Source organism: Vicugna pacos, chromosome 18 (assembly GCF_048564905.1).
Source record: "Vicugna pacos chromosome 18, VicPac4, whole genome shotgun sequence".
NCBI classification, from domain to species: domain Eukaryota; kingdom Metazoa; phylum Chordata; class Mammalia; order Artiodactyla; family Camelidae; genus Vicugna; species Vicugna pacos.
In genome coordinates, this window is record NC_133004.1 from 34,502,412 (window position 1) to 34,529,645 (window position 27,234).

The 27,234-nt window shown below is 41.6% G+C and overlaps 2 protein-coding genes across 3 annotated transcripts in view; one reads left to right on the plus strand and one right to left on the minus strand.

Annotated features, from left to right (window-relative positions):
* Positions 1-906: 906 nt before the first annotated feature.
* On the minus strand, positions 907-6,671 carry SBDS (SBDS ribosome maturation factor). The gene is made up of 5 exons (XM_006201351.4): positions 6,237-6,671; positions 5,475-5,604; positions 4,657-4,857; positions 3,542-3,706; positions 907-2,566 (listed from the first exon to the last, which is right to left on the minus strand). The coding sequence occupies exons 1-5, from the start codon at positions 6,362-6,364 to the stop codon at positions 2,438-2,440; spliced, it is 753 nt and encodes a 250-aa protein (XP_006201413.1). The 5' UTR covers positions 6,365-6,671; the 3' UTR covers positions 907-2,437.
* Positions 6,672-7,388: 717 nt separating this feature from the next.
* The window catches only part of LOC102537787 (S-adenosyl-L-methionine-dependent tRNA 4-demethylwyosine synthase TYW1), a 195,572-nt gene continuing 175,726 nt past the window's right edge, over positions 7,389-27,234 (plus strand). Inside the window, exons 1-7 of one of the 2 annotated variants that reach the window (XR_012061233.1) lie at positions 7,389-7,584; positions 8,391-8,521; positions 9,141-9,278; positions 14,429-14,530; positions 16,045-16,239; positions 17,533-17,820; positions 21,010-21,132. Coding sequence is in view for 1 of the 2 variants with exons in the window: in XM_006201352.4 (XP_006201414.1) it covers positions 7,581-7,584; positions 8,391-8,521; positions 9,141-9,278; positions 14,429-14,530; positions 16,045-16,239; positions 17,533-17,820; positions 21,010-21,132 (981 nt within the window). In the remaining variant the exon portion in view is untranslated. The remainder of the gene's footprint in view (positions 7,585-8,390; positions 8,522-9,140; positions 9,279-14,428; positions 14,531-16,044; positions 16,240-17,532; positions 17,821-21,009; positions 21,133-27,234) is intronic. The other variant, XM_006201352.4, reaches the window with a different exon arrangement.

Below are 27,234 nucleotides of genomic sequence, written 5' to 3' on the forward strand. Positions count from 1 at the left end.
TTCTTGAGGTGTCTGGAAGGGTCCCCGGGCGACTCAAGGGTGTGTGCTCAGAGTGCTGTAAAACCGTTCTTGGACTATCCAGCTGATAAAGAATTAGGTTAGGATTATACTTTTAGCTCTGAATTGTTGCCACTATGCAACTACACGTAGACTTGCTGGTTTTTTACGTCCCATTAATATACACGTGGAGATGAAAATCAATGGCCTTCATCATCACAGCCATCAAATGCTGTTACTGGCAGACTGTGTATCCACAACCACCTCTCATGTGCAGCAGCAGAAAAATATTTTCAGATAGTCAGTACCTTGAGTTTCAGTCATCTATGCGCAGGTATGCAGAAGACTATCAATAAGGCAGCTCACTACTACCAAAATCCTAGGGACCTCCTGATTTGGGCTTGAAGGTACACGCAGGTTAAAATCATGTGTGTGTCTATTCCTTGTTTAAGAATGACTGCACCCAATGTCTCCCACCACAGCCCATGGAATATGTGTGTAGGACACCCTGGGGCAAACGTGAGAGGCTGCCTGCAAGCAGAGACAAATGCCCTGAGGGGGTCTGTGCAGACCGGATACCAGCCAGTGGCACACCAGCGTGCATGGGAACGAGCCGGGCGGAGGCTCTGGCTCAGCTGAAACAAACTCAGTCGAGCTTTAGTGATGGATTTGCAAAGGTCATTAGCCAGCCAAATCTGTCATCACCCATCCTCACTTCTGATGGCATGCCCCCCTCCCCCCAACGAGCTAGCTTGTTTATTACTCCACAGACACGTATTCCAAAGCTGGTGTTGAAAAACCAGAATAAACGGAAAAAATTTTAAGGTAATCCACTATAGCAGTGGTACTGGGAAGATGATTATGAACCAAAATTTTAAACTGCTTTTGAATAAAGAGGTTAATATAAGGTAATTTTTTAAATTTTTTATTTTTTTATGGGTTCAGAAACATGACTCAGATGTGATCTACATTTGACATTTCTTGAAATTCCAGCTTTTTGGAAGAAATGAGTATAACAATGAGAAAAACTTAAGGCAACGTTGTAATAACACATCTTTTTCTATTCGAGATGCAGCTGTTGAACATTTTTAATAATTATGACTTTCAACCTGAAAACTCTGCTTTAACAGTTTAAACGAGAAAGTAAGTGTAAACTTCATTGGCTGAAATTATTTCCTGGGACCTCAAGTTTAGATCATCTTTGTAAAACAACCAACTACGTAAGTAAAATGGAATCAGTGAGGGGTCATCTTAAAGATCATGTCAAAACAGTAGTTCAATTTCAGATTTTAACAGAAAGTATGTGTTCCTGTGTTATCAAACAAGAATATTTCTTCTAACACTACAAGAAAAAACTCTTGACTTCATAATTTCAATCGAAGTTATTGTAAAATGGGGCACTTCTGAGAACTTGTATTAGCAGTGAATTCTGTGTGCTTATAAAACCAATCAGGACCTGTTCAAGTCACAACTCTTTCTCGGTTAATCACTGTCCACAAAATACATCTGTATGTTTATTTTGAGTGAAACCCTACTTTATATTCTAGACTATGTCTTTTTAGGTTAAGTAGGTTTCAAAAAACTTGCACACTGTCCATTTAAGGGTTCAAATACTAAAATACTTAAGCTCAATTACATCCCAAATAATATTAGCTAAGATTTACTGGGTATTTAACTGAACAGGCCCTGCACAGACTCGCTTAATCCTGCTAAGAACTCTCCAATCCTACCAGATAAGAGGCAGAGAAAAGAAAGGGGGTTAGGAAGCTGTCTAGAAATACAAGCCATAGTTTAACAAAAATAAAAACTGGTTTTATTGATTATATATCATTTCAACTATAATAATATATATTATAAACTTTAAGAATTAGAAACAAATGACTTTTTTATGAAGAATAATCTAGGTTACATTAGCATGTTTGATGAGTATTATTTAAGTCCTATAGTCACCCTATGCCTGCTCTTAGATCATCTGGAAGTCATCATCCACGCCTTATATTAGGTCAGCTACCCCTACACACACATTTCATCAGTAGAAGATGTTGTATGTTTTCTTTTTTGGCAAATACTCCCTTTTCTGTCACACAGTTATATTCTCCCAAATTTATCTTCTTATAATGTACAAAATTTAACTTCTTACCCACAAAGATTGTCTCCAGTAACTTTCACCCTGGAAAGCTACAAAGGCATGAGGCAGCAACAGAATGCTACTCTGGAATTTTTATCTTGGATTTCTCATTTTTGCCTAAACCCCTTTTTATAATTAAAACTAAATTAACCCCACATTATAATACTTAGGAAAGTCTTGGTACACACCTTTACCACCCAGATGGAAAATGTCAAATTGTCTGAGCAAGTATGTGGCAGATCACAGAAAGAAAAGAGGACTGTGAGAAATGAAAAGGCTTTAGTGTCTGACATCCGAGGAGACTGATGGATGTCATTCAAACTTCTCATCTCCTTCTTCCACGTCTTTCAAATTGAGTACCTCCAAAGAACCTTTGCCCTTTGTCTCCTTTTTTATTAGCTCATCGATTTCTCTGAAGCAGCCAGGGTCAATGAGGCACACCTGAAACATGTAACACAGCTGTTGACCACATGAGGAAGAGCAATCCAACACAATGAACCCAGCTTTAACGACCTCTGAGACGAACACACCATACTTTCCAGACTCCCCTACCACTACAGATACTTTCAAGGCCTTTCTACCACTACAGTTCAGTGGCGCATCGGGTAAGACAACGCACAGGACAGCGGAGTGGGTTCTAGTCCAGCTCTGCCCTTAAGTAGGCACATAGGCCCCCGTGACAAGGCATTAACCTCCCTACTGAGGACTTTTCCAGATTCCTCAGCTGTAAGACGAAGTGGCCGGATTAGAAGACTACGGTCCTTTTCATACTAAAATTAGCATTAACATTTATAGTTCAATGAAATCACTTCTTTTTACCCTCATTTGAAGGAATTAAAAAAAAAGCTGGAAGGCCTATTTAGAAACCATGTGCAAAGTTTTGCAAAGGTTTCAGAACTTCAAAGAGTGTCAGATGTGTTGTTTCACATCTAGAACGGAAAGCTCAACAATCCTCTAGAGCACGTTTATTTGTCAAGAAGCAGAAATGCTCTGAAGACATGGGTTTGCAGACAGCTGGGTTTACTCTGTGTCTGAAGCTGTCGGGTGAGGACCCAAACACACGATGTCTTTGCTGTTTCTTAAAAACATTCTGTGGTAAATGAGACTGACGAACTTTTAGTCCAGTTTCCTCATAATAGAAGATTCATTGTAAAATTTATCCTCTCATCTAAAACGAGCACGACAACACAATTTTATCATGAGTAACTGAACTAAAAAACAAAAAATTCATAAATGCACTAAGTATAATTTGGTTTTATATAGACCTTGACCTTTTTTTTTTTTTTTTACAGAATTCTAGTTAAGATGTTTCTAGAAGTATCTTACTGTTCAAACCTTCTAAATGTTACACATTTATGACTAGAGAATAAACAATTTTGGTGACACAGAAGCAAAGAAGTAAGAGTATATTCTTACAATTTCTAACTGTTGATTGTAGTCTTCGCTTTCTACAACCTTGATCAGTGGCTTGAGTTTCTCTTTTAGCTTCTTCCCTTCGTTCACTGGAAGAATGAACCGAAGTCTCATGTGAGCGCGTTCTATCTTCATTTTCTCCTTCAACTGCTTAATCACTTCCAAAGCCTGTAACACATAATTGAAAACGTCTGCATTTTCTTTGAGGCTTCTGCTGCACGGCTGAGGAAGGTATTCAAAAACAAAGCAGTTTCTGTTTTGCTGGACTGGGCAGTGGTTTCTTAGATGCCATGAAGAAAGTAAGCCACCATCAGAAAAAAAATGATAAATTGGACTTAGAAATTAAAAACTTTTGTTATTTCAAAAAACTATCAAGAAAGTGAAAAGACAACCCATAGCATATGAGAAAATATTGACAAATCATACTTTTGATAAGGTACTAGGATCCAAAATATATAAAGAACTCTTACAACTCAGTAATGAAGAGACAAATAATCAACTAAAAAATGGTCAAAGGCTCTGAAGAGTCATTTCTCCAAAGACAGAGTCAAAAAGCACATGAAAATATGCTCAAAATGATTAGTCATTAGGGAAAGGTAAATTAAAACCAGAATGATACCCACAGGGTGGCTATAATAAAAAAGGTGGACAGTAACAAACATCACTGAGGGTGTGGGGAAATTGGAACTCTTGTACACGGACTGTGGAAAGGTAAAATGGCTCAGCTGTTTTGGAAAATGGTGGGGCAATTCCTCAAAAGGTTAAATACAATCACCATATGATCCAGCAATTCCATTCCTGGGGACAGAGAAATGGAAACCTATGTCCACACAAAAATTTGTAATGAATTTCATAGTAGCATTATTCACAGTAGCTAAAAAGTAAAGAAACGATCCAAATGTCCATCACTGATGAATGAGTGAAAGGTGTTATTTCCCATACAATGAGCTATTATTCAGTCCTAAAAAGGAATAAAGTACCAATACACGCTACAGCATGGATGAGCCTCAAAAGGGCCATCCGTTTCAAGGCACTTTATTATTACAGACCAACTATTTTCATATTTTCCTCAGAGAACACTGATTTTCATGGATAAAAAACGTTAAAAAACCACTCACCTGCTGTTTGGTACTCTTGTTGGGCTTGACTGAATAGTGGATGTCCTTCATGGCTCTCTCGATAAGGATGACGGTGTACGGCCTCTTTGTCTCAGGGTTCACACATTTGTCAGCCACAATAGTTGCAATGTCCCTAAACATCTGCTCCAACTGTGTGTGCCGTTCTTTATCTGACACCTGAACCTCTCCTTTCGTCAAAATCTAAAAAAAATCCCCAACAAGTTTAAGCAAGCAATGTTTTTATTACACACTATATGCTACCTAACCAGAAGAATTAATAACTGGGGAGAAAATTGAATTTCACATTCAGCTACTGATATTTGGTGATGATTTGAGCTTTGCCTAAAGGAGACACTGGATTATCTTGTTCCAAAGTCTTAACTTATTTAGGTGGGGGAGGGGTAAAGTCAATCTTGGCAAAAGGTGTAAATGATGAAATACTTGAAGTTCTACATTCAGGTACATTACACTAAAAATATACAAATGGAAAAAAATGAGGCAGTGTAGTTGGAAATCTAATCTCTGGAGGCTTTGGCAAAAAATATCCATGTCCTGAATTATTAAAAGTGATGTTGCGGGGGTGGGTATAGCTCAGTGGTAAAGGGTATGCTTAGCATGCACGAGGTCCTGGGTTCAATCTCCAGTACCTCCATTAAAAATATACCTATGTGTGTTTAAAAATAAAGTGATGTTGTATAGATCAACTTACTGCATAATAACTGTTCACTCCTAAAAATAATACTTTGAAGTTTAACATATCTATAAATAGGCTGCAAATGGATATTAGGGTCAATTACGCTGAAGCTGTTAGAACCCACCTGTTTACAGATTTCAGTCTGGTCATCTGTTCCGAATGCACTGATGAGATCTTCCTTCTTTGCAACCTGACCTTTAGAAACGTTTACAAACACTGAGTGGGTCTGCAGGACTTCATCAAGGTCTTTTTCCCTTGTGGGGACAGGAGAGAAAGTCGTAAGTGAGTAGTACTCTTGAAACTTCCAAGTTCATTCACATTTAAATATAAGACGGCAATAGTAAGAAATACAAATAGTAAGAAACAAGTACTCCTAAGTTACCCTCGGTGCCGAGGGAACATTTTCAAAATTCAGGACTCTATTTATTCTCATTTACTCACTGGGGAAAAACATCGTGGGAATAAGTGTGAATCACTGAGGGGTGGGGTCCGGCTGCTGCCAAGGAATACCGATCTCTAGATGGCAGCAGTGAAGACACTACGCACTTCGGTGAAACTGCTGGGCTGAGATCTGAGACAGATGCATTAACTATAGAAGTACCTGAAAGACGGCTCTTCGCCTTTATCATTATTCTGAGAGAAGGACCACAACTAAAAGGGCTTCTTGGCTGTAGCTTTTATGACACCAACAAAGGAGAGCAAAACCAAACCAACCAAACAAAAAAGGGAACGCTTGGTTTAGACGCCAAGCCCGGGCAGCAGTAATAAGTTTCCCATTTCATTCCCGGACAAGACCCCAGCTTGGCCCATTCATTAGACCACTAGAGGTAGGCCGCCTCCAAGGACACCCCCTCTGCCCACGGTCCGGAGGGAGAGGGTCACTCACACGCCGCTCCGCCAGCCGACGACCTTGTTTTTGTAGCAGGCGATTTCGAAGCGCTTCCCGGCTCGCTTCATCCGTACCACGGCCACATTGGTTAGGCGGATCTGGTTGGTGGGGGTGAAGATTGACATTGTGGCTGCTCACAGACCAAGGTCCAGCGAACCAAGGCAGAGCTGCGCCGCCGGCCTGAGGGCCACCGGCGCCTCGATGTAATCACCCGGCGGCGCGCAGCACAGCAACGCCCGCAGACTGCCGGGCGCCGGGACTAAGTCCGCCCGGCGGGCCGCCACAATACACCCAGCCGACTTATTGCGCAAGCGCCAGGTGTTGCGGAAACCGTGCGAGGAAGAGACCGCAAGAACGCCTGCGCATTGTCCTTTTTACGACATCGTTCCGCGCCCTTGAAAAGAGGCGCTCTTCCTTAACGTAATTATTTCGCGAAAGAACTATAGAGTTCTGATTGGCTGGTGGAGCTGATGTTTGGTGACCGGGTGGAAACTCAGCGCCTGCGCCTCATTGTTCCGCCGGGTTCAGGGCCACGCCCACTTTAACCTTTCTTTACAGAAAAACCTTAACACAAAAACGGTAGAGAAAAAAAAGCGTAATGACCCCCGCCATGTATACCCATCACCCCGCTTCAACAATTATTAACATTTTGCCCGCCTTGTTTCTTTCTCCCTCATTTTTTTGTTGGAGTATTTTAAAGCAAATCACAAGAGGTTTATCTTTAAATATTTCAATCTAAATTAACAGATAAACCCAGGTTAATCATAACTCTTTAATATCTCACAGTCCATAATCAAATTTCCCCTAAATAATGCCTTTTTACAGTCTGTGTGTTTAAACTGAGAGTCAAGAGGGCTCACAGGTTGCACTTGGTTGATGACGCCCTTAGTCTCTTTCAATGCTCACCTCTTCTCCCCTTTTTTTCCCTAAACCACTGCTGTCTCCACCCTGCTTCCCTCTGTTTCTACCCCTTCCTTCTCTGAGCCAATCCCAGCGGAGCCGGGAGAGCTCCAGCTTCCGCTCCTCGAGCTCTGGGCGGTGCTTTTTCTCTTGGCCCGCCCCTTCCCCCTCTGAGCCAATCCGAGCGGAGCAGGGGAGCGCTCCGGCTTCCCTCCCCGAGCTCTGGGCGGAGCGCCTCTCTGAGCCCCTCCCCTTGCCCTCTGAGCCAATCGGGTCGGGCCTGCGAGTGGCATGGCTGCCTCCAGCTCCTTCGGCTCTGGCCTCACAGCTAATGCTGAGAGGTAGTTCTGGCGGTCTCCCAATATCCACGCCGGCCGCCAACTTTTTTAAGTCCACAGCTCTGGGCTCCTGTCGGGCCATAGGGCCCGGGCTCTGAGGAGAATGGGTAAGGGCCCCAGGCGGGCAAGTTTCGTGGGGCGGGAAGGAAGGAAACCGTTTTTTGAGACCCTCGGGCCCCTTCCTCCGGAGTATGTTGCCCTTGTCAGCCCGGCACTGGTGCCGTTGCGGCCGAGGGAGTTCTGATCCCTGCTTTTGTGTACTGGCTTTTGCCTTTTGAGGCTAAGAGGCGAGTTTAGAACTATGTTTCTAACCTCAAGTAAAAGGCAGAGAAAACTGCCTCTCCGCCTTACCCACGTGTATTGAGGACTTTTGGTCCTTTCCAGGGTGGCGTAGCACCTGTAAACCCCAAATTTTAGACTTCGCTTTTTGAAATTGCCTCCAGGTTCAACATTTGAGGCCAGGTCCATCCATATCTCCCCTTAAAAAAATGGTGCTTGAGGTCAGTTACTTGAGAACCCTTTGCAGGCAGCTGTGGGTGTCTAAAAATAAAAGAAAAAAAAAGGAATACTTTTAGTGTTAGTATTTTACAGTTTTTTTTATGGAGCAGCATAACAAAGCAAAATTAACTCATATTTCCACTTAAAGTGTTTTGACTTGATGTTCCCTTCTTCAAATACTAAATTCAAGTGAAGATAACATTTTATATTCTTTTTTTTGCGTTAGCATTATCGTAATTTTATCACGTTATCACATAGTGTGTTGCTTTTATTAGAGCTGATTTTTAAAATAGATTTCTTAATCAGGTTGTTGAATACGAAGTTTGGTTCTTTTTTTTCCCCTTAAAATAAGGATGGCTATTTTTGTATATGCAGCGTTAAATAAAATTACATGTATGTGTCATTTTACATTTAGATCCATCTTTGAATACATGGGACTTCTCCTCACCTTTAATATCATTGTGGATAAACAGGTTTTATATATATTTGGGCTTTGCCTTTGGCTTTAGCCTTTGGATATGCTTCCAGATTGTCATCAGGAAACAGGTAAGTGCAGTTATTTTTTTATAGGAGAATACTTGGCATTGGATTTTATAGAGAATTTAGAGTGCAAATTCTCTAAGGCTTCCAGAAAAATACAGAAATTCTAAAGGAACTTTCAATCACTTTTGTGTCTTGTGTCTAGACATATTTTTTTTTACTGCCCTCAATTTTTTCTTGTCAGTTTTTAGAGACTAAGTTATTTACTTTCTTTTTGATAGGCTGTAGTTGTCTCATTTGTAAGATACAGGAAGGTTTTGTAATGAAAAATTAAGTTTTGCGAAAATGCCAAATCTGTTTAGCACCTTTGAGGAGTAGGGTGTTCTCTTTTCTTTCCACTAATTAAGAATCAGATAATATTTCAGATAATATATTCCTACTATTATTCCCCTAAAACACATTATCAGTGACAGTAAGCACAGTTTTATCCTGGAAGGCATGGGAATCATTATAGTCTTAAGAAATGTGAGCCCGGCCTTTAAAGATTATACCAAGGGGTTAATATTTGAGGAATACAATCAAAAGATTAAGAGAATAATAAAATGAGTCAATACCTGTGCTCGTTTTCATCCCTAATGAAATTGGGAAAAGATTCAAACTTGATGGATCTTGTGTTTATTTCAAGGATAAGAAGTCACAGGAAAAAACTGTTCCAAAAGCATCTCAGGATTTGATGACAACTAACTGTCTCTCTCCTCCAAAGAAGGAAATCATTGTGTCTGGAGTGAAGATTTTCTATGGTTCCCAGACTGGAACAGCAAAGGTCAGAGCTTTCTATGATATTTTTCCTTGGGTTGCCTGATCTTTTAAGAAAATCTGGGAGAGGCATTCTTTCGGTGGTGAGCTGAATTGGTCTTCTAGTCTTTTTTCATCTTCTTTTTTCCTTTTTCCAGCATACATTTTTCCTTTCTGGGATGGCAGTTGGGTTTTATCTCTTGTGCCCAGTTTCAACTGATGGGAGATATCTGGTGGTCATTGTCATGAGCGATCTTTGTTCTGAAGCTTGCTTCCGCTCCGCAGAATGGAGACTTCGAATTCCAAGTCTGTTATTGATGCCTTGGGTATAGAAGTAGGCGTAGTGAAAAACGACAACAGTAGTGTCCAGGATGGGCCCTGACTTTCACAGCTTCACACATCTATTTAATGAAGTGTATTTTGATTTCTAATACTGCTGGAAGTGTTAACGATAGACTTTGAATACTGTTTAGACACCCACTGCAGGTACGTAGCTGAAAGATGCTTTCCATTCTTTAATTGTATCTTGATGCTGCTGCTTCTTTTTATTAAGTTCACAGTTATTTAGTGCTTTCTAGGAAACCGTCCTAAGGCTTAACATGAAAATGAATTTAAAAATTTTAAACGTCTTTTTTTTTTTTTTTGGTAGTATTAGATAGGGTTCTACTGCCCTCTTGTGGATATTTTGTAGAATGATACTTTAGGTTTTCAGTACTACAGTGCAGGTGCTTTGCTCCAGGTCACACCACTGAAGGTCACTTATAATTAGGTTCAACCTTAAGCAGCAGAGGCAGGAGACTGGAAGAAATGTAAGAAAGGCATCTGAGCTGCCAAACAAAGTCCTTTCGTATTACTCATAAAAGATTCATAGCCTCTTCTATGTGTGTTTAAATTTTTTTTTAAAAAGTCAGTCAAATTAATACATGAAGGCGGTAACAAACCCAGGCGTACAGAGGGTTCATAATGAGAAGTTACTCTTCAGAGAATCTATTTTAACTATTTCTATATTTAGTTCCTCTGATGGTTATTTCTTTAACCAGCTTGTGCTGTGTTTCTAAATTTATCAACATTAGATGGAAGTTATTGACTCTTTATATTAGTTCCTCAGATTTCAGTGGCTTAATATTGTTGCCTACTTCATAGTTGATGAGTTAAGCAGCCCTCCTTCTTAAAGCTGTACCATCTAAATTTCTTTATTTGACTTTCACATTGGATTGATTCATTTCTGGCTGGGTCTAGAAGACGTGGTCAAAATATTTTCCTTACAACTTTGAAGGCATCACTTCATTGCCTTTAATAGGAAGTGTTGCTGATGAGAAGGCTAGTCTCTTCGTTCCTTTGTAGATGATTTTTTCTTTTTCTTTCTTTTTTTTTTTGGTTCCTGAAAGTTTTTAGAAGGATTCCTTTGTCCTTGATGTTTGGAACTTTTGTGAGATGGCATCTAGGTTGGGTCTTTTTCAGCCACGGTGGTGGATACTCAGGCTCTTTTAAAGATTTGTGTGCATTGCTTCTGCCAATATTTCTTGGGTAAACTTTTTCCTTTCTACTTTCTCTGTTCTTTATTTCTGGGACTCCCGCTAGTTGGATGTTGAACCTTTTGCATGGTCTTCTGTATCTCATATCTTTTCTCTTATACTTTTGGTAACATTTTTTTTTTTCCTGTTCTGGTTTCTTGGATTTCAATTTCAAACCCTTTTTTGAATGTTTTAGTTTGGTTATTATGTCTTTAATTGCAAAAATGCTGTTTTGTTCAATTTTTATAGCATATTTCTTCCTATTTAATAATATATCTTAATGAATTCCTTTTTCTGTCCCCTGACTTATCTGCTGTCTTAGTTTTCCTGCTGTTGGTATTGCTCTTTCCTGCTGCTTGTTCTCACCATGTTCTTGGTGATCCGTGGTTTTCCGTTCATATTTAGGACAGAGTGATGGGGTAGCTGGTGTGGATTTCCTCTGTTAACTAAGGCTTCCAGAAAAATAGGCTTCTTTTCAGTAGTTGTGAATTCTCACTAGATGCTCTGGGCAAGGTGGGTCAGGGTGTGCTGTGTGACCTGTTGGCCGCTGTCTCCCTCTAAGTACCACCTCAGTTTTTTTTATAGTGTCAGTCCTTGAAAGCGTTGTCTGTGCTTGATGTCTCCAATCTCTCTTCTCCTGTTTTGCATGAATGCCTCCACGTGGGCTTGTGTGCCCCGGGTTGCTCCCAGCGACTCCCATGTTAATGCTTTCTCAGTCTTCATCTCACTTGACCTGTTAGCTGCATGACAGTTTCTTTCTTGTTGAAATACTTTCTTCACTGAAGTTTCAGGACACTGTTTTCTAGGTTCTCGTCCTGTGCCGAGGCCAGTCTCCCTCACTGTCATGTGCTGGTGTCTGCTCATCCCCTGGGCCTCCACAGACAGCAGTGCCCCAGGGCACAGTTCTTCAGCCCGGGTCTTTATCTGCGCTCGCTCACTCTCTAAGGGACCTTGTTATCTAGAGCTTAAGTTCTGTGTACTAGGATTTGGCAAAGTTTTTCTGTAAAGAGCTAGATATTTTATTTCATGTACTTTTTTTAGGTGTTTAGGTTTTGCAAGCTGTGTGGTCTTCGCTGCAGCCATTGAGCTCTGCTGATGTCGTGTGCACACAGCCATAGAAAATACGTAAATGGATGAGCACGGCTGTGTTCCAGTAACATTTACTCAACAGAGCAAACCGAGGACCGGATTTGGCCCACAGGCCTTAGTGGGCTGACCACGTGTTAGGTGGTGACCTCTCAATTTATGTTTCTAATCCGAACTCTTTGTCTCAGCCTCAGACTCTCACCCCCGTTGCCTGTCTTAGGTCTTCCTGGGGATGGGTAGTAGGCGTCTCAAAATTTGTCTGCTCACAGCTAAACTCCCAATTTTCTGTGCAAACCTATTCCGCCTATCATCTGTCCCATTTCGATAAATGACAGCGTCATTCTTCCAGTTGCCTAGTTCAAAAAGAACCTTTGACTTCTCTCTTTTTCTTACTACCCACATCCAGCCTGTCAGCAAATACTGTGTGTCCTACTTTCAGAATACATCCAGATTCCAACCACTTCTCACTGCCTTCACTGTTACTGCCCTGGTCTCAGCCAGCCTCACTCATGTTTTATCTGGGTTTCTGTGGTCATTTCGGCCCCTTTCCAACTTCAACGTCCTCTCAACTCAGCAACCACAGGGACTTTGAAAACTTAAGTGAAATTGTGTTAACCATCTTGGCTTAAAACCCTGCAATGACTCCCTCATTCACCTGGAGTAGATGCCAAAGTCCTCAAGTGGCCAGGAGGCCCTCATGTCTGGTTCTCCATTATCTCCTTTACCTCCTGTCCTTGGTCCCCACCCTCCAGTCTTATTAACCTCCTTACCGAGTGTCCTGCCTTTGGGCCTTTTCACTTCCATGTGCTCTCTGCTGGGGACAGCCTTCTGGCTTGCTCTCTCATTTCCTTCAGGCTTGGCTCAATTCTTTATCTTTGAGGCCTGTGACAGTGTTCCTGTGACACCAAATGCTTGTTGTTTTCCCACACCTCTTCTCACATCCTGATACTGTCTACGGAGTTCCTGTCAGATTGTCCCCACCTCAGACAAGAGTCACAAGTCCCGGGGGCCGCCTGTACTTCTGACTGATCAGCTGTAAATTCAAGGGTTCACAGTCTCTTCCTTAGGTTTGCCCATTCCCTAGAATGGCTCACAGAACACAGAGAATTGCTTTACTTAGTTACTATAATGGCCACAACTCAGAAACAGACAGATGGAAGAGATGCGTGGGGGAAGTCTGGGGGAGGGGTGGCACAGAGCTTCCATGTCCTGTTTGGCCGTGCCGCCTCCCGACACATCAGTGTGTCTGCCAACCCCACAGTTTACGGGTTTTTATGGAGGTTTCATTATGTAAGCATGGTTGATGAGATCACTGTCCATGTTTGACTGAACTTCATCTCTTGTCCCTCCTCTCCCCACAGGGAGACAAGGTGTTGAAAGTTCTAAGCCTCTGATCTCATGGTTGGTTTTGGGGTGACCAGCCCCCATCCTGAAGCAGCCCCCTCTCCTCCCCCAGTGAATCATCCCAGTAGCATACCAAAGACAGCAAGTTCCCAGGGTTTTAGGGGCTCTGCCGGGAACTGGAGACAAAGACCAAATACTTATTTTTTATGCTGCACACCTGTCTTGACCCCTCTGTGTAGGATAACAGCTCTCCCCATACCTCCAGTGCCGGATTCTCAGCCCTCATCCTGACTTACTTTCCTCCGTAGCATTGATCGCCATCTGGTATACTGTGTGTTTTCTCATTTGTGTGTTTGTTCTCTCTCTGTCCATTAGAACATGCTCCTCGAGAATGTTCCTTGATGTTCTTTGAGGGCAGGGACCATGTGTGTCTTGTCCCCTGTTGGACGATGCTGCCCGGAGCTGAGACTGGCATGCTGGACGCCCAGCAAACGGTGCGGGCGGGCTTGGCTTTAGCTGTGGCCGGTGGCGAGCCAGGGTTAGGCTACCGAGCCCAAAGGAGGAAGACGTCTCTGGGGGTGCCAACATCTGGCTAGAAGTTGTAGCTTTCCCTGAACATTTGCTTCATTCTGTTTGAAGAAGAGCTAGCAGGAGTCTCCTGGGCTAGGAGGTCAAGGTTGCCGAGGCTCGGTGTGCACGTGCCCCATAGACAGGTTATCTGCTGACTGGCTCTTCCCGGCCCCACGACTCCCTCCCAGTTTTGCCCCATCCACTGGCTCTGAGCCCAGAGCCTCTCAGGTTTTCTGTCAGATGTACGAACTCTTCCCTGAGGCTTTATCTGTCTAGGTGCTTCTGTTTGCTTTCCATCTTCCAGAAATGTGCTAGCAGTTCTCACATCTCCTATTCTCTTCCCTCTTAAGTATTTCTTCTTGTACGTCTATGTGATTATTCTAGTGGGGCAAAGCAGCTGGAATGTCAAAAAGCCAATTTAGATTTAGTCCTGTATACGTCCTTGTAGAGTGAGAACAACACAGCTGAAAGATTGACATCCGCAAAGGTGCTTGAGAAAACCCTGAAAGTGAGAATGGTGTTTGTGTTTATGATGGTAAATGTCAGTCACCGGGAAGTTTTTCATGATAAATGCCTCAGCCCCTCGCCAACAGCAGTAAACGAAGCCTATTTTTTTCTTATTTAGCTTATTGAAAATTTGATTTGATTTTTTTTTTCCTATTAGAAATTTGCGACAATTCTTGCTGAAGCAGTTACCTCCCTCGAGCTGCCCGTGGCAATTACTGATCTGAAGGAATATGACCCAGATGATCACCTAGTAGAAGAGGTTGGTAATTGTCTTATTTTTCCTTCAGTCACAACTTTCAGATTTAATTGACCTCCTGGGTTCTGGGGTAAATAGAATCTTCAGAATAAGTGCAATTTTCATGCAGAGAGATTTCAGTCGGTTGAGTTGTCAGCGTCAGCTCAAGGCGTTGAGTGTGCGGTGGGGTGCGAAGAATCTGGAGTGGTGCGGGGCCTGTCCCTTGGGTGTGTTGGACTCCCCTGGGGCGGGGATAGGGTGGTGAAACTCGGGTGCTATGATGTCCCCTCCTGCTTTGGATCTCACAGTCAAGGAGGAGTGTGCTGTGCGTATGGGCCACACGCATGCCTACTGGAAGGTCGGGAGCCACTTGGGCAGCAGAAGCCATATGGGTTTTGGAGTCAGAAGAATTTCTTACTGGCTGTGTGATCTCCAGGCATTGCTTAATGGCTGTGAAAGTTTAATTTCCTCACCTGAGAAATGCCCCGCCCTCTCCTCTAGTCATGCCCAGTTAGGGAAGTCTGCCTGGCAGCAGCGGTTCTCAAAGTGTGGTCCTGGACCGGGCAGGGTCAGCATCTCCTGGGAACTTGTTAGAAATGCAGATTCTCAGCTCCTAGACCAACCCCACTGAATCAAAATTTGGATGTTTTAATGAATGCTCCAGGTGTTTCTGAAATTTAATTTAATTTCTCCAGCTGAAGTTGGAGAAGTATGTGGAGCAGGATTTGACAGACCTTTTCCGTAAAGGGCCAGCTCTGTGGGCCATGCAGCTGCAGCTGCTGAGTTCTGCCTTTGAGGCACAAAACAGCCGGGGGCAACATGTAAATGTGGGAGTGCGGCAGCATTCCAATAAAACTTTATTTACAAAAACAGGCCGGAGGGATGGGGCCTGTGGGCTGTGGTCTGCCAGTCCCTTCTAGTGAACTTCCATTTCTTTCTCCCCCAAGAAAACCCTGGAGTGCAAATGAGTGAACCTGAATCTGCTCTAAATTACGTGTTAAAAATTATTAGCAAGCTTTGATACTTAGTTATTAACAAGGGATTGCCTAGAACTTGCCTCATGACTTGGAACCGTTAAGAAGCACTCAAGCAGATGAAAAATACCGTGGCCTGTGGGACTGAAGATGTGTTTTGTTTTCCATGGAGATGATGGTGCCAAGTGTTAAGTCACTTTATATTTAAAATTTTGTATTGCTTTAATTTTTCAGGTGATTTTTTAGTGATCTTTCTGGTTTGGGTTTTGTTTCCAATATGACAGATCGGCACCAATAGAAATTTATAGTTTGAGAAATGGAATGGATTATATGGTAAAGAGCAGCAGGAAGCGCCCTGGCAGGAGCAGGGAACTGGGTTTCCTCCCCTGTGCAAGGTCCTTGCCCTGTTTCCTTTCACTTGTTGAAAATGAGTAACACTTTTGAAATCGCCCTTTGTCCTTAGAGATTAGAATGATGTGAATGTCAGCCTTTCAAAAAGGATTTTCTTCACTGAGTTGACTTACATCTTGACTACTCTCCCGAAACAATTCCTTTCTCGATTAGGTTACCAGTAAAAACGTCTGTGCCTTCCTGGTTGCTACCTACACTGATGGTCGACCGACTGAGAGCGCAGAGTGGTTCTGCAGGTGGTTGGAGGAAGCATCCAGTGACTTTCGATTTGGCAAAACATACCTGAAGGGCATGAAATATGCCGTGTTTGGCCTTGGAAATTCTGCCTACGTGAGCCACTTCAACAAGGTAGGTACAAGGTAGGTACCTGTTGAGTTGTAGGGATGAATTCTCTTTTGATTAAAAAAAAAATTCACCCCCACATGTACACTTATGTGTGTATATGTGAGAGAATCCTCAAACCTCGGTACTTAATAATAAACACCTTGTATCATTCTTTATAGCTGGGAATTGCTACATGGATCGTTGGCTCTCAGTAAATTTTTATTGAATAAAATGAGTGAAAGTGCCTCCTATTGTATAAGGCCTTAGTGGCCTGGATTCTTGGCCGTCAAGTCCAGCCTCCTGGCCCCAGGGCTGCGTGGATGGAAGATCGCCAAGTCTTTGGGCTTTCTCAACTACCTGTTCTGTTGTTGAACAGCCTTTACTGCCCAAGAGAACTCTTTATACAGTTGAACTCATTGTCTTTTACTCATTAATTTTTAAAGGGAAATTAAAGAAAGACATTCACTGCCTTTTATGTAATAAAATTCCATTAATTTTGTTTTGTTCTCTTGGACCTTTTTTCTAAGTGAAGTTAACTTGGCTCCTTTTCTTTTGTGTTCTGTTCTCTATACTTTAAAAAGGAAAACTTGGAGCCTCTCCATTGCTCAGTGGTTCTAAAAGGTGACTAGAACTTACTTATTCTGTCTGCCTCTCCACAGACATGGGCCCAGCCTAGCTCACCTGTCTTTGGTACAAAGTGAGTAAAGGTGAAGGTGGAGATCTTTCTTTAAAAGTTGTTTTCATTTAGTTCTTATATCAAGATGTGTATTTCCCCCCATGTTTTCAAAGGAATTAGACAAAAGGTAAAAATGCAGATACGTAAATATTTTGTTTACTACTTTGCCACTCAGGAAGCCTGTTAAGTTTGTGAGGTCTTAACGGTATGTCTTGAAAAATCCCCGTGCCTCAGCTTAAGTGCTTCATATTGCAGTAAATGCCTGTCTGGCTTATGAAATCAAGAGTCTTGCCAAATGGGCTCCATTTGTACTTAGTTGTTTAATGATCTTTGGCCTCAGAGGCTTTATTATTACATTTTGGAACAAATTGATTTTATTACTGAGCTATTTTATTCTGACCATGACTTAGAATAGTTTTCAAATTCTTCTTTAGCTACTAACCCTTAGTTTAAGAAAAGGGTTTGTCCAGCCCTGTGTTTAAAATAAAATAAAAAAGTTGTGCAGAATCTTAGCAGAATGTACCAACTCCCTGAGGGCCAGGGTGGCAGGGCCTGAAGCCCCTTGGGCTGAGCCACAGCCTGGGTCAGGGCCACTGCCCGGGAGGGCTGTGTTACAGCTCACCTGTCTCTGTCTCTCACAGGTGGGGAAGAATGTGGACAAGTGGCTCTGGATGCTCGGTGCCCATCGCGTGATGACCCGAGGGGAGGGTGACTGCGATGTGGTTAAAAGCAAACACGGCAGCATTGAGGCCGACTTCAGGGCTTGGAAGGCCAAGTTCATCTCCCGGCTACAGGCACTTCGTAAAGGAGAGAAAAAATCCTGTGGAGGCAACTGCAAGAAAGGCAAATGCGAGTCTAATCAGCGTGGCTCAGAGGGGACAGAGCCAGGGCCTCACCCTCCAGACAGAGTTCATCAGAGAGACGCTGAGGTCCGTAGCCTACATGTCTGTGTCTCGCTCCTTCCTCCTGTGTTTGGAGATGTTGAACCTTTCCTCTGGAGTGTTTCCCTTGGCTTGCGGTTGGAAGGAAGATCTGAAACTCGTGGGGGTGTTTTAGCTCAGTGGGGTCTTAGGGTAAGGCATGTTGTGCTGGATGCTTTCCTGTACCTCTTCTTGAATCCCTGCACTGCTGGAGTCCAGTAGGTTTCTACCAGTTTGCAGACTAGGGAACAGGCCTGGAGAAGTTAAATATGTCCCAGGCTGAGCTTGTATCTTTTTACCCTCAAACCACATATTTCTCCTGACCTCTGTTATTTCGTGACCCCAGTCGCTCAAACTTGAACGTTACAGGTCATCTCAGATTCCTCTCTTTCATTCCTCACATTCTAAACATTTCTCTTCCTTCCACCTTCAGATACCCCAGTTCCTTTGAAGCTCACACCGTCAGGCTGTGTCTCCACTGCCATCTTCACAGCTGTTGTCTCTGGGCCGCGTGGTCGCCTGCATCATTCAGGAACAGCTTTACATTCTGACTCCCTCTCTTTCTCTCCGCCCTTGTTCCTGTCATTCTTCTTCGTGGCCAAGTCACCCATGTAGATGATTTCTCCAGCGCCCTGGCCTGCTGCTTTCCTGGTCTTCACACCCCCAGCAGCCATTCTCTTCAGTGATTGCTGGGTCATATGGGTAATTCTGTGTTTAACTTTCTGAAGAATCACCAAGCTGTTTCCCCCACAGCTGCACCATTTTGCAGTCCCACCGGCGACGTACAAGGCTTCCAGTTTCTTCACATCCATGTCAGCGCTTATTTTCTATTTAAAAAAAAGAAATTTTTTTTAAATAGTGTGAAGTGATATCTCCTTGAGATTTTGATTTGCATTTACCTCTATTGGCTAATGATATTGAGCATCTTTCCATATGTTTATTGCCATTTGTATGTCTTTTTGGGGAGAGGGTGTAGATCAGTGGTAGAGTGCGTGCCTAGTATGCACAAGGTCCTGGGTTCAATCTTTAATACCTCTATTTAAAAATAGATAAATAAATAAATACACCTAAATAACTCCTCCCCCCCCCAAAAAGTATGTCTTTTGTGAAGAAATGTCTGTTCAACTCCTTTGCCCTTTTTTAATTAGGTATTTTGTTGTTGTTGAGTACTAAGAGTTCTTTATATTTGTTATATATGTCTTTGTCCTTCGTTTTCAGTGTTGTTTTGGCTCTTTTGGATCCTGTGCAATTCCATATAAATTTGAGGAGCAGTCTTTCCATTTCTGCAAAAGACATTGTTGGGATTTTGATGGGGGACTGCATTCAGTCTGTGGATCGCTTTGGAAGACTCCAGTCCATGAACATGGGATGTCTTTCCATTTATTTAGATGGTCTTGGTGCAGCTGAAGTCCTGTGTCTTCCATCCACTGTGATCACAGCCTTCCTTTTGCTAGCTTCTTGGGTTCCCTAATTCCTGTGTCTCATACCTTCTTATTTCTTGGTTGACTGTTGAGTTTTTTGGAGCACATTCTCCAGGAGCTTTCTGAGGAAGGGTGTTTTAGAGGTAAATTTTGAGACTTTTCATATCTGTGTGTCTTTATCCCCCCTTCACAGTTGATTGATGCTGATATAGAATTCTGAATGGGAGTAAATTTCTTTCAGAAAATTGAATGCATTGATCCATTGTCTTCTAGTTAAGAGTGTTGTTTTTGAGAACCTTATGGTTCTGAATTTTTATTATATAATCCTCCCTCTCCACCCCTCCTAAAAACCTTAAAATCTCTGAATAAAATTCGCCTAACCATCTATCCTTTGCTCTGTTCTTTCTCCTAAATTCTCCGCCTGTCTTTCTTGCTTTCTCCGCTTGCACAGAACATTTTTTTCTAGTTTACCTTAATGCCGAGGATGCAGCCTGTGGAGTCCCAGCTATTACTCTGGTCTTCTGTGTTAGACTCTCCTCCTCGTATCGTCCTTCAACTGGTACCTGCTCTTCCTTGTCCTGTCCCGCTGTCAAAATAGGTTCCCAGGAGTTCAGCAGATACTTTGAGCTCCATTTCTCATTTACCTCCTGGGATTCCCCTTTTTAGCCCATATTTGTCCTCTTTAGATTCGTTACATTTTTGCCAACTCCTTGATACATTTAAAATTATTCTCTTGGGAGGTATTATTTAGTTTTAGTTATTTTCTACAGGAGAGAAGTTCAATGTAGTCCATCCTCCAGCTGGGAGCTGAAGACCCAGTTTACTAGTTAGCTCTCACCCACTCCCGTTTGGCTCTCTGCATGTGCCCCCCACCCCCTCCCTTGCAAGCCTGCTGTTTTCTAGGTTGCAGGGACTTCATGTTGTCAAGCCTTGTGGAGAGTTCTGTCTTCACTTTACTTGACCTCAACAGCATTTGTCAAATATTGCTGTTTCACCGAACCGCTCTCTCCTCTTGACTTTCATGACTTCATTCTCATGGACTTCTTTTGTTTTATTTTGGGAGCCTCTTCCTTTATGTAACCTCTGATACTGGAGTGATTCAAGGCCTGGTGCTAGGTTCTTTTCTTTGTTGAGACTTTCTTCCTGGATGATCTGACCTAATCTCATGGCTTTGAATACTGTCTTTATGCCAGTTATTCCTAGGTTTGTCTTTCCAGCTCTACAGTCTACCCTGATTTTTATTCTTATATATGCAGTTGCCTCTTTAAAATCTCTACTTGGATGTCTAGGGTATCTTCTCCTTCACAGATTCAGAACAGAGCTCTTCATTTCCCCTCTTCCAGTCTGTTTCTCCCCAAGTCTTTCTCATCTTAGTAAACAGGACCCCCATCCCAGTTAATTAGAAATGAAACCTCAGAGCCAAGCTCCGTTCCTCCTCCTTCCTTCTTCCTGCATTTCCTCACTAAATGGTTGATTCTGGTTGGTTCTTTGTTTAAAGCAGGGGTCAGGAAACATCTTTTTTTGTCAGGGGCCAGCTGGTAAATATTTTCAGCTTTGTGGGCCATGTGGTTTCTGTTGCAACCCTCAGTTCTGCCGTTGTACTGAAAAAGTAGCCATAGAGAATGTGTAAATGATGAGTGCCTTTAGATTTGGCCTGAGGCGGGCTGGCCTCTAGCCTAAAACATCTCTGGTCCATCCAGTGAACTCACAGTTTGGGAGGGATTGTTAGATGATTTGCTCCTTTGTACCGCGTATTTCTGAAGTGTTGATGTTCCAGGAGGAGGAGCCCGTTGGAAGCACCAGTGAGGAAGAGTCTGGTTCTGAGGACCATCAGAGCCTAAATTCTGTCATCGATGTTGAAGACCTCGGCAAAATCATGGATCACGTGAAGAAAGAAAAGGTACCGTCGTTTTGGGAAGCGGTGAGCTAGGCCCCGCAGTCGGTTGACATCTGGCGCTTGTGCTGGGGCGGCGGCCACCTGAGCTCACCATTAGTTTCCATTCTTTAACTCCTGTTTAGAGACTCGTATACTTGTTTGCCAGTTTTGGCATGAGCTTTGTGAAAATCTCCTTTCTCAGCCCTGTGCAAGTGAGCTCACAGAAGGAAGGCAGAACTGAGGAAGGGTAGATGGTCATAGGGACTCCACTCAGGGCTGTGGCTGAAGCTGATGGGCGAGCGGCACGGTGAGACTGACTCATGTTGAGATTCCAAGTGGAACGCTCGTGTAGAAGTGGTTCCCTGTCGTAGACGGAGTGGTGTCGGGCTCAGGGATGGCACAGTGGCCTGTGTGTGTTGAGGACAGCATAGGTGGCGGCCCTAGGAATCTAGAAAATGCTGGTCTGGGCTGTCGTTGTCTCAGTGACTCGATGGGTGTGAGAATGGACAGGGCAGTAGGATTTTATGCAGATTCCAATGATCTAAAATTGTGGTGACACATATGATAGCATAAAAACATAAAGTCTCAATTTATGTGTGCGTTTTGGGAAATGAGAATATCCTGAACTAAAAACGTATCAAATGTGTAAGCCTTAGAAGCAAAAGAAGTAGCACTTTGGAAGACTCTAAGAAAATCAGTGATGAAATTAACACAGACTCAAATGAAAGCATTCAGTGAGGTAGCGGGGTATAATAAGGGAAAAAGGCAATAGTCTTTATGTTTCCAGATAATAACCAGTTAGAAGCTATAGTGGAAGAGAAGACCCCACTTACAAGAGCCACAGAGACAAGTATGTAGGAATAAATTTAAGAAGAAATAATCTTAAATTGAAATGGGGAAAACTTTAAAACATTCCTAGACGATATAAAAATGCCGTGAACAAATGGAAAGACATCGCTTGTTTTTAGTTACTGACTCAATATTGTAACGATGTCAGTTCTTTTAAGTAAACACATACATTTGATGCAATCCCATTAAAAATTCCAGTAAGTTTTCTTTTTTAAATTGAGCTATACTGGTTTATTCAATTGGAAAAATAAACATGAAAGAATAGTTAGGGAAACTTTGGCAAAAGTAGTAATGGGGAAGGCTAGCCCTGCCAGATACTGAAACTTACTACAAGGCATCTGTAAGTGAACCTTTGGTAACTGGCTCCTGATGAGAGAGACAGAGTAAAATTCCAGGAATAGATCCAAGGATATACGGGATTTCATATATGATAAAGGTGGAAAAAAGTATGTTTTCTCTGTGGAGAATTTTCCCAGGGAGAAATATTTCCCCCTGTTTAACTAAGAAAATATACTTTTAGTTAAGTGACGTTGACAACTGGATAGCTACCTGTGAAAAAGTAAAGTTGGCTCTGTACCTCATACACACATCAGAATAAACTCCAGTTTGAATTAGATCTCCAATCAGAGATCTCAGTATTGAAAAAAAAAATAAGATGCATTATTTGTAACCTAGGGAAAGATTTTCTATATGATTCAAAATCTAGATGCAATAAAACACTGAATATCAGTGATTTTCAAAAAATTTGCATGGCTGTAAACAAAATCAAAAGACAGATGATAAAGTGAGGGAGAATATTTGGCCCTTACGTTATAAAGGAGTTAATCCCCCACCCCATACAAAGCACTCTTAAAAGCTGAATGAAAAAAAAGACTTTAACAGAAAAAAATAGGCGAAACACTTGACTAGGCAAGTCTCAGAAAAAGCTCTACAAATAGACTTTAAACATATGAAAAAATACTCAGATTCACTCACAATAAAGGACATGCAAATTCAGACTAGACTGATGTACATTTTTCACCTGTCAAAATAGCAAAAATTCAGAAAGTTGGATGGCACACACAATTGGTGAGCTCTGGGGAAACAGGTAGCTGCCCCTTGCTGATGGCAGTTCAGAGTGGTACACCCGCACAGGGGGCTGCTGGCAGTCTACCAAACTCACACCATTTACCTGTGATCCAGCAGGCCCAGCTCTATAAATTTGCCTTGAAGACATATCTTTACAAATACAGAACGGCATCTGCACAAGGTTATTCCTTGCAGCTACATAACAGACAACTATGGATACCGGTTGAAAAAAACATGATATATCCACACGGTATAGTATCGTTGTCCGATTGTGAAATATAATAAAGGCAGATCCATATGCATTAATGTGATTTCCTGGTGGTGTTGGGTTTGATTTGGAGGCTGATATGAACTTAAGATTTTAATAGATGAGTGTTTATTGTCACATTATATTTGCAAATTTATAATTTAAGTGTGTGCTTATAAATATTTTATAGCTGTGCTCATGGGAAGGACCTTTCACGTTCTGACACTAGCACCCAGTTCAATTCAATTCTGGAGTTAATGTCAGACCCCACAGGTTTAGGGCATAGTCCTGTATGAGACTGTCCCTACTTCGGTGATAGCTTTAAGTCTTAGAGGGGCCAACCTGCACTTCTGATAAATGGTTATAAATTTGGGGGTTGTCATGACCCCCTCAGGTTTGATAATTTGCTAGAATGACTCAGAACTCACTGAAAGCATTGTACAACTCTTCCTTGACGCATGATGGTGTTATGTCCCAATAAACTCGCTGTAAGTTGAAAATACTGTAAATCAAAAATACAGCTACTACACCTAACCTACCGAACATCATAGCTTAGCCTCGCCTGCCTTAAGCATACTCGGGTCACTTACATTAGTCTACAGTTGGGCAAAGACATCTAACACAAAGCCTGTTTTATAATAATGTGTAGAATGTTTCGTATAGTTTATTCAATAGTGTCCTGACAGAGGAGCCAACTTGAGGAGTTTCCCATGGGCCAAATGTGTGACAGTTTGAACATTTGAAATCAGTGTAATGATTATATAATGAATGTAATGAATTATATTATGTCAGACTAAACAAAATTAATCCTTGTGCTACTGGAAAAAAAAGGGAGGCACAGGAGAAAGTCTTTACAGAAGGTTTCCAGATTATAAATAGAGAAGGCATGATAGAATTAAAAAATTACCTGTTTGCAGTCCCTAGTGTACTACCTGATTTAAGCAAGGATTGGGCAAAATGTCTTTGAGGAACAGGTACTCACATAGCCTCAGAGTATCATGCCACAAACTAAACCACTTAGCCACTTAGACATGCCAAAAATAAATAAATCAGTGGGGGAAAAATGCCCTGTGGGTTATTTACTAATTACAAGTGGAAAAATGTAACTTTATAAAGAATCAAACTTAGCATCATTATTTATATTACAGCTTGACATGTGCCTCCTGGTACGATGTATATGTAGCAAGGTGTGTACAGCGTCATCTGTGCAGTTTTGTGTCGAAGATATTTAGCCTGAATCTAACTATGGGGAAACAATCAGACGAATTCAGAATACAGGACAGTCTAGGAGGCAACAGGCCAGCCTCTTTAGTCAGTGTCATAAACAATAACAACAACAATAAAACATGAGTGGGCACAGTTCTAAGATTTAGAAAGTGGAGTGAAACGGAAATATACATGCATTGTATAAACTTTTAATCTTGAATCAAAGAGAAAAGGCCATTGCCTGGACATTTGAGGACATTTGAAATGGATTTTTTTACTAGATAATATTAGAGTTATGTTAGTTTTCTTTGTTGTAATAGTGCTGTTGTGGTTCTGTAGGATCACGGCCTTTTTTCGGAGCTGAATTCTGCAGTATTTTAAGGATCAAGTGCCGTGGTATCTGCAGCATACTTTCCAGTCGTTAAGCAGAATTTTGTTTTTACACATACACACATCCATACCTTACTAACATTCTCCAAAGAAATGCTCAAAAATCCTCTCTCATTATCTCCATACCCTCTGCACTTTCATATCCTTGATGTGACAGAGGCATTTTTAAAGTTGTTAAACTGGTTCTCAGGCCTTTGAAAATTAATAACTTGATCTAACCCTTTGAGTTTCATTTAGTTTAATACCCTGTTTACATATGTTTAAAAAATTCAAAGAATATGGTCCTCTGTCCCTATTCTTCCTAAATCGACTTTTCACAGGTAACCGCACTTTACAGTTTGGCAATATTTTTCCAGGCATTTCACTGCCTTTACAAACACACCTGCATCTTGGTATAACTTCATCTTTTGGGCTACACAGATGGGATCATTTTGTACTCCAAGTCTACAAACAGCTCTTTCCCAGTTAGCATACAGCTTTCTAGTCCTGTGATGCGGATCTGCCTAATTAATATGAATGTCTGTGTAGTAGTCCATAGTTATGTCTGGTAGTTTATTTGACTCTTGTTGGTTAACATTTAGGTGTTGTCTGATTCCTGTAATAAACACTCTTGCTCTTACATTTTCTGTGGCCGATATAAATTTATCTTAAGAGTAAATTCATAAAATTGAAATTTCTGGATTAAAGAGAATTTTATAATTTTGATGTTTCAAAATTGCCCTGTAAAAAGTTGAAAACATTTTTGTTTCTCATTACAGTGTAAAGAGATAAGAAAAGAGAGATGGGAATGTGTTTCTCTATACCCTTGCCAACCCCCAGGTGTTGTTGGTCTTTTAAATCTTGCCGACCCAAAAATTTATTTCTATTGCCTTGGTAGACTGGCCCAGGAGAACTTTACTATGATTTATGTCAGAGAATGTTTTGCCTATATTCTCTTCTAGATTGATGGTGTCACATCTTTAAGTATTTAAGCCATTTTGAGTCTATTTTTGTGTATGGTGTGAGGGAGTGCTCTAACTTCATTGATTTACACGAGGCTGTCCAGCTTTCCCAGCACCACTTTCTGAAGAGGTTCTTTTCTCCATTGTATATTTTTGCTTCCTTTGTCGAAGATTAAGTGACAGTAAGTCTGTGGGTTTATTTTTGGGCTCTCTATTCTGTTCCATTGAGCCACATGTCTGTTTTTGTGCCAATATCACACTGTTTTGATTACTGTAGCTCTGTAATATTACCTGAAGTCTAGGAGAGTTATACCTCCAGCTTCATTCTTTTTCTTCTGTATTGCTTTGGCAATTCTAGTCTTTTGTGATTCCATATAAATTTTAAGATTATTTGTTCTGTTTCTATGAAAAATGTCCTGGGTAATTTGATAGGGGTCCCATTAAAATCTGTAGATTTTAACAGTATTAATTCTTCTAGTCCAAGAGCATGGTATATCTTTCCATTTCTTTAAATCCTCTGTTATTTTTAGTAGCTTTTGTCTTTTAGAGGCCATGGCAGAGGAGCTGTTAAGAATGAAAAGTGGGTGGAATGTAGGTTCAGGGTCTGGCCCAGCCAGTTTATGACCTGGTGATCCAAGGGCAAAACTTAATCTTCTCTTGCCTTAATCCCCTTGTCTAAGAAACCTGGACCATAACCTCTGCCTTCCGCACAGAGTTGTGAGTCCGCTGAGAATGTGCGTATGAAAATGCATTACCATCTCTAAAAGCCTGGCAGATTGAGATAGGAAGTAAATTTGCTTAGACATTTTACACTTGCTTATGCATTCGGCTAGAGTTGGTCATTTAGTCTGTGTCAGGTTTTCTGCTGTTATAATGAGCACTGGTCTGACAGCTTTGTTATTCAAAAAAAAAGATACTGATATTTTCTTGCTGTGTATGTTCCCCAAGTTGATACACTGGATCAAAGCAAATGTATAATTTTATGGCTCTTAATTAAAAATCTGAATAATTTTCAAAGGTGAAGCTGTCTTAAAGTAGGATAGATTTTAATGCATGAGATACCTGATTTAGGTAGATTTCTGGGTCTACCAGGTTAAGAGAAGGTATTTAAAGCTTTATTTGTAGTGGGCGAAGAGTTTGGAATAATTTTTTTTTCAACTTCATTGAGGTACGGTTGACAGATAAAATTTTATACATTTAAATTGTGCAATGTGATTTTTTAAAGGTGTATAATGTGATGATTTGATATGTGTATACATTGTGAAATGGTTCCCGCAGTCCAGTTAATGCACCCATCACTTCACATAGCTTACATTGAGCGTGTGTGTGTATGTGTGTTGAGAAACTTAAGATCTACTTTGAGCAAATGTCATGTGTACTGTAAGAGTTTGGAGTAGTTGGTGGATGCATTTTTTCCTTTGTTTT

Excerpts from the sequence above, each read along its gene's own strand:
- SBDS (XM_006201351.4), bottom strand. The coding sequence starts at position 6,364 with ATGTCAATCTTCACCCCCACCAACCAGATCCGCCTAACCAATGTGGCC. Across the intron at positions 5,605-6,236 it reads GTCGGCTGGCGGAGCGGCGT|GGAAAAAGACCTTGATGAAG; the intron begins GTGAGTGACCCT and ends TGTCCCCACAAG. Across the intron at positions 3,707-4,656 it reads ACAAGAGTACCAAACAGCAG|GCTTTGGAAGTGATTAAGCA; the intron begins GTGAGTGGTTTT and ends TATGTGTTACAG.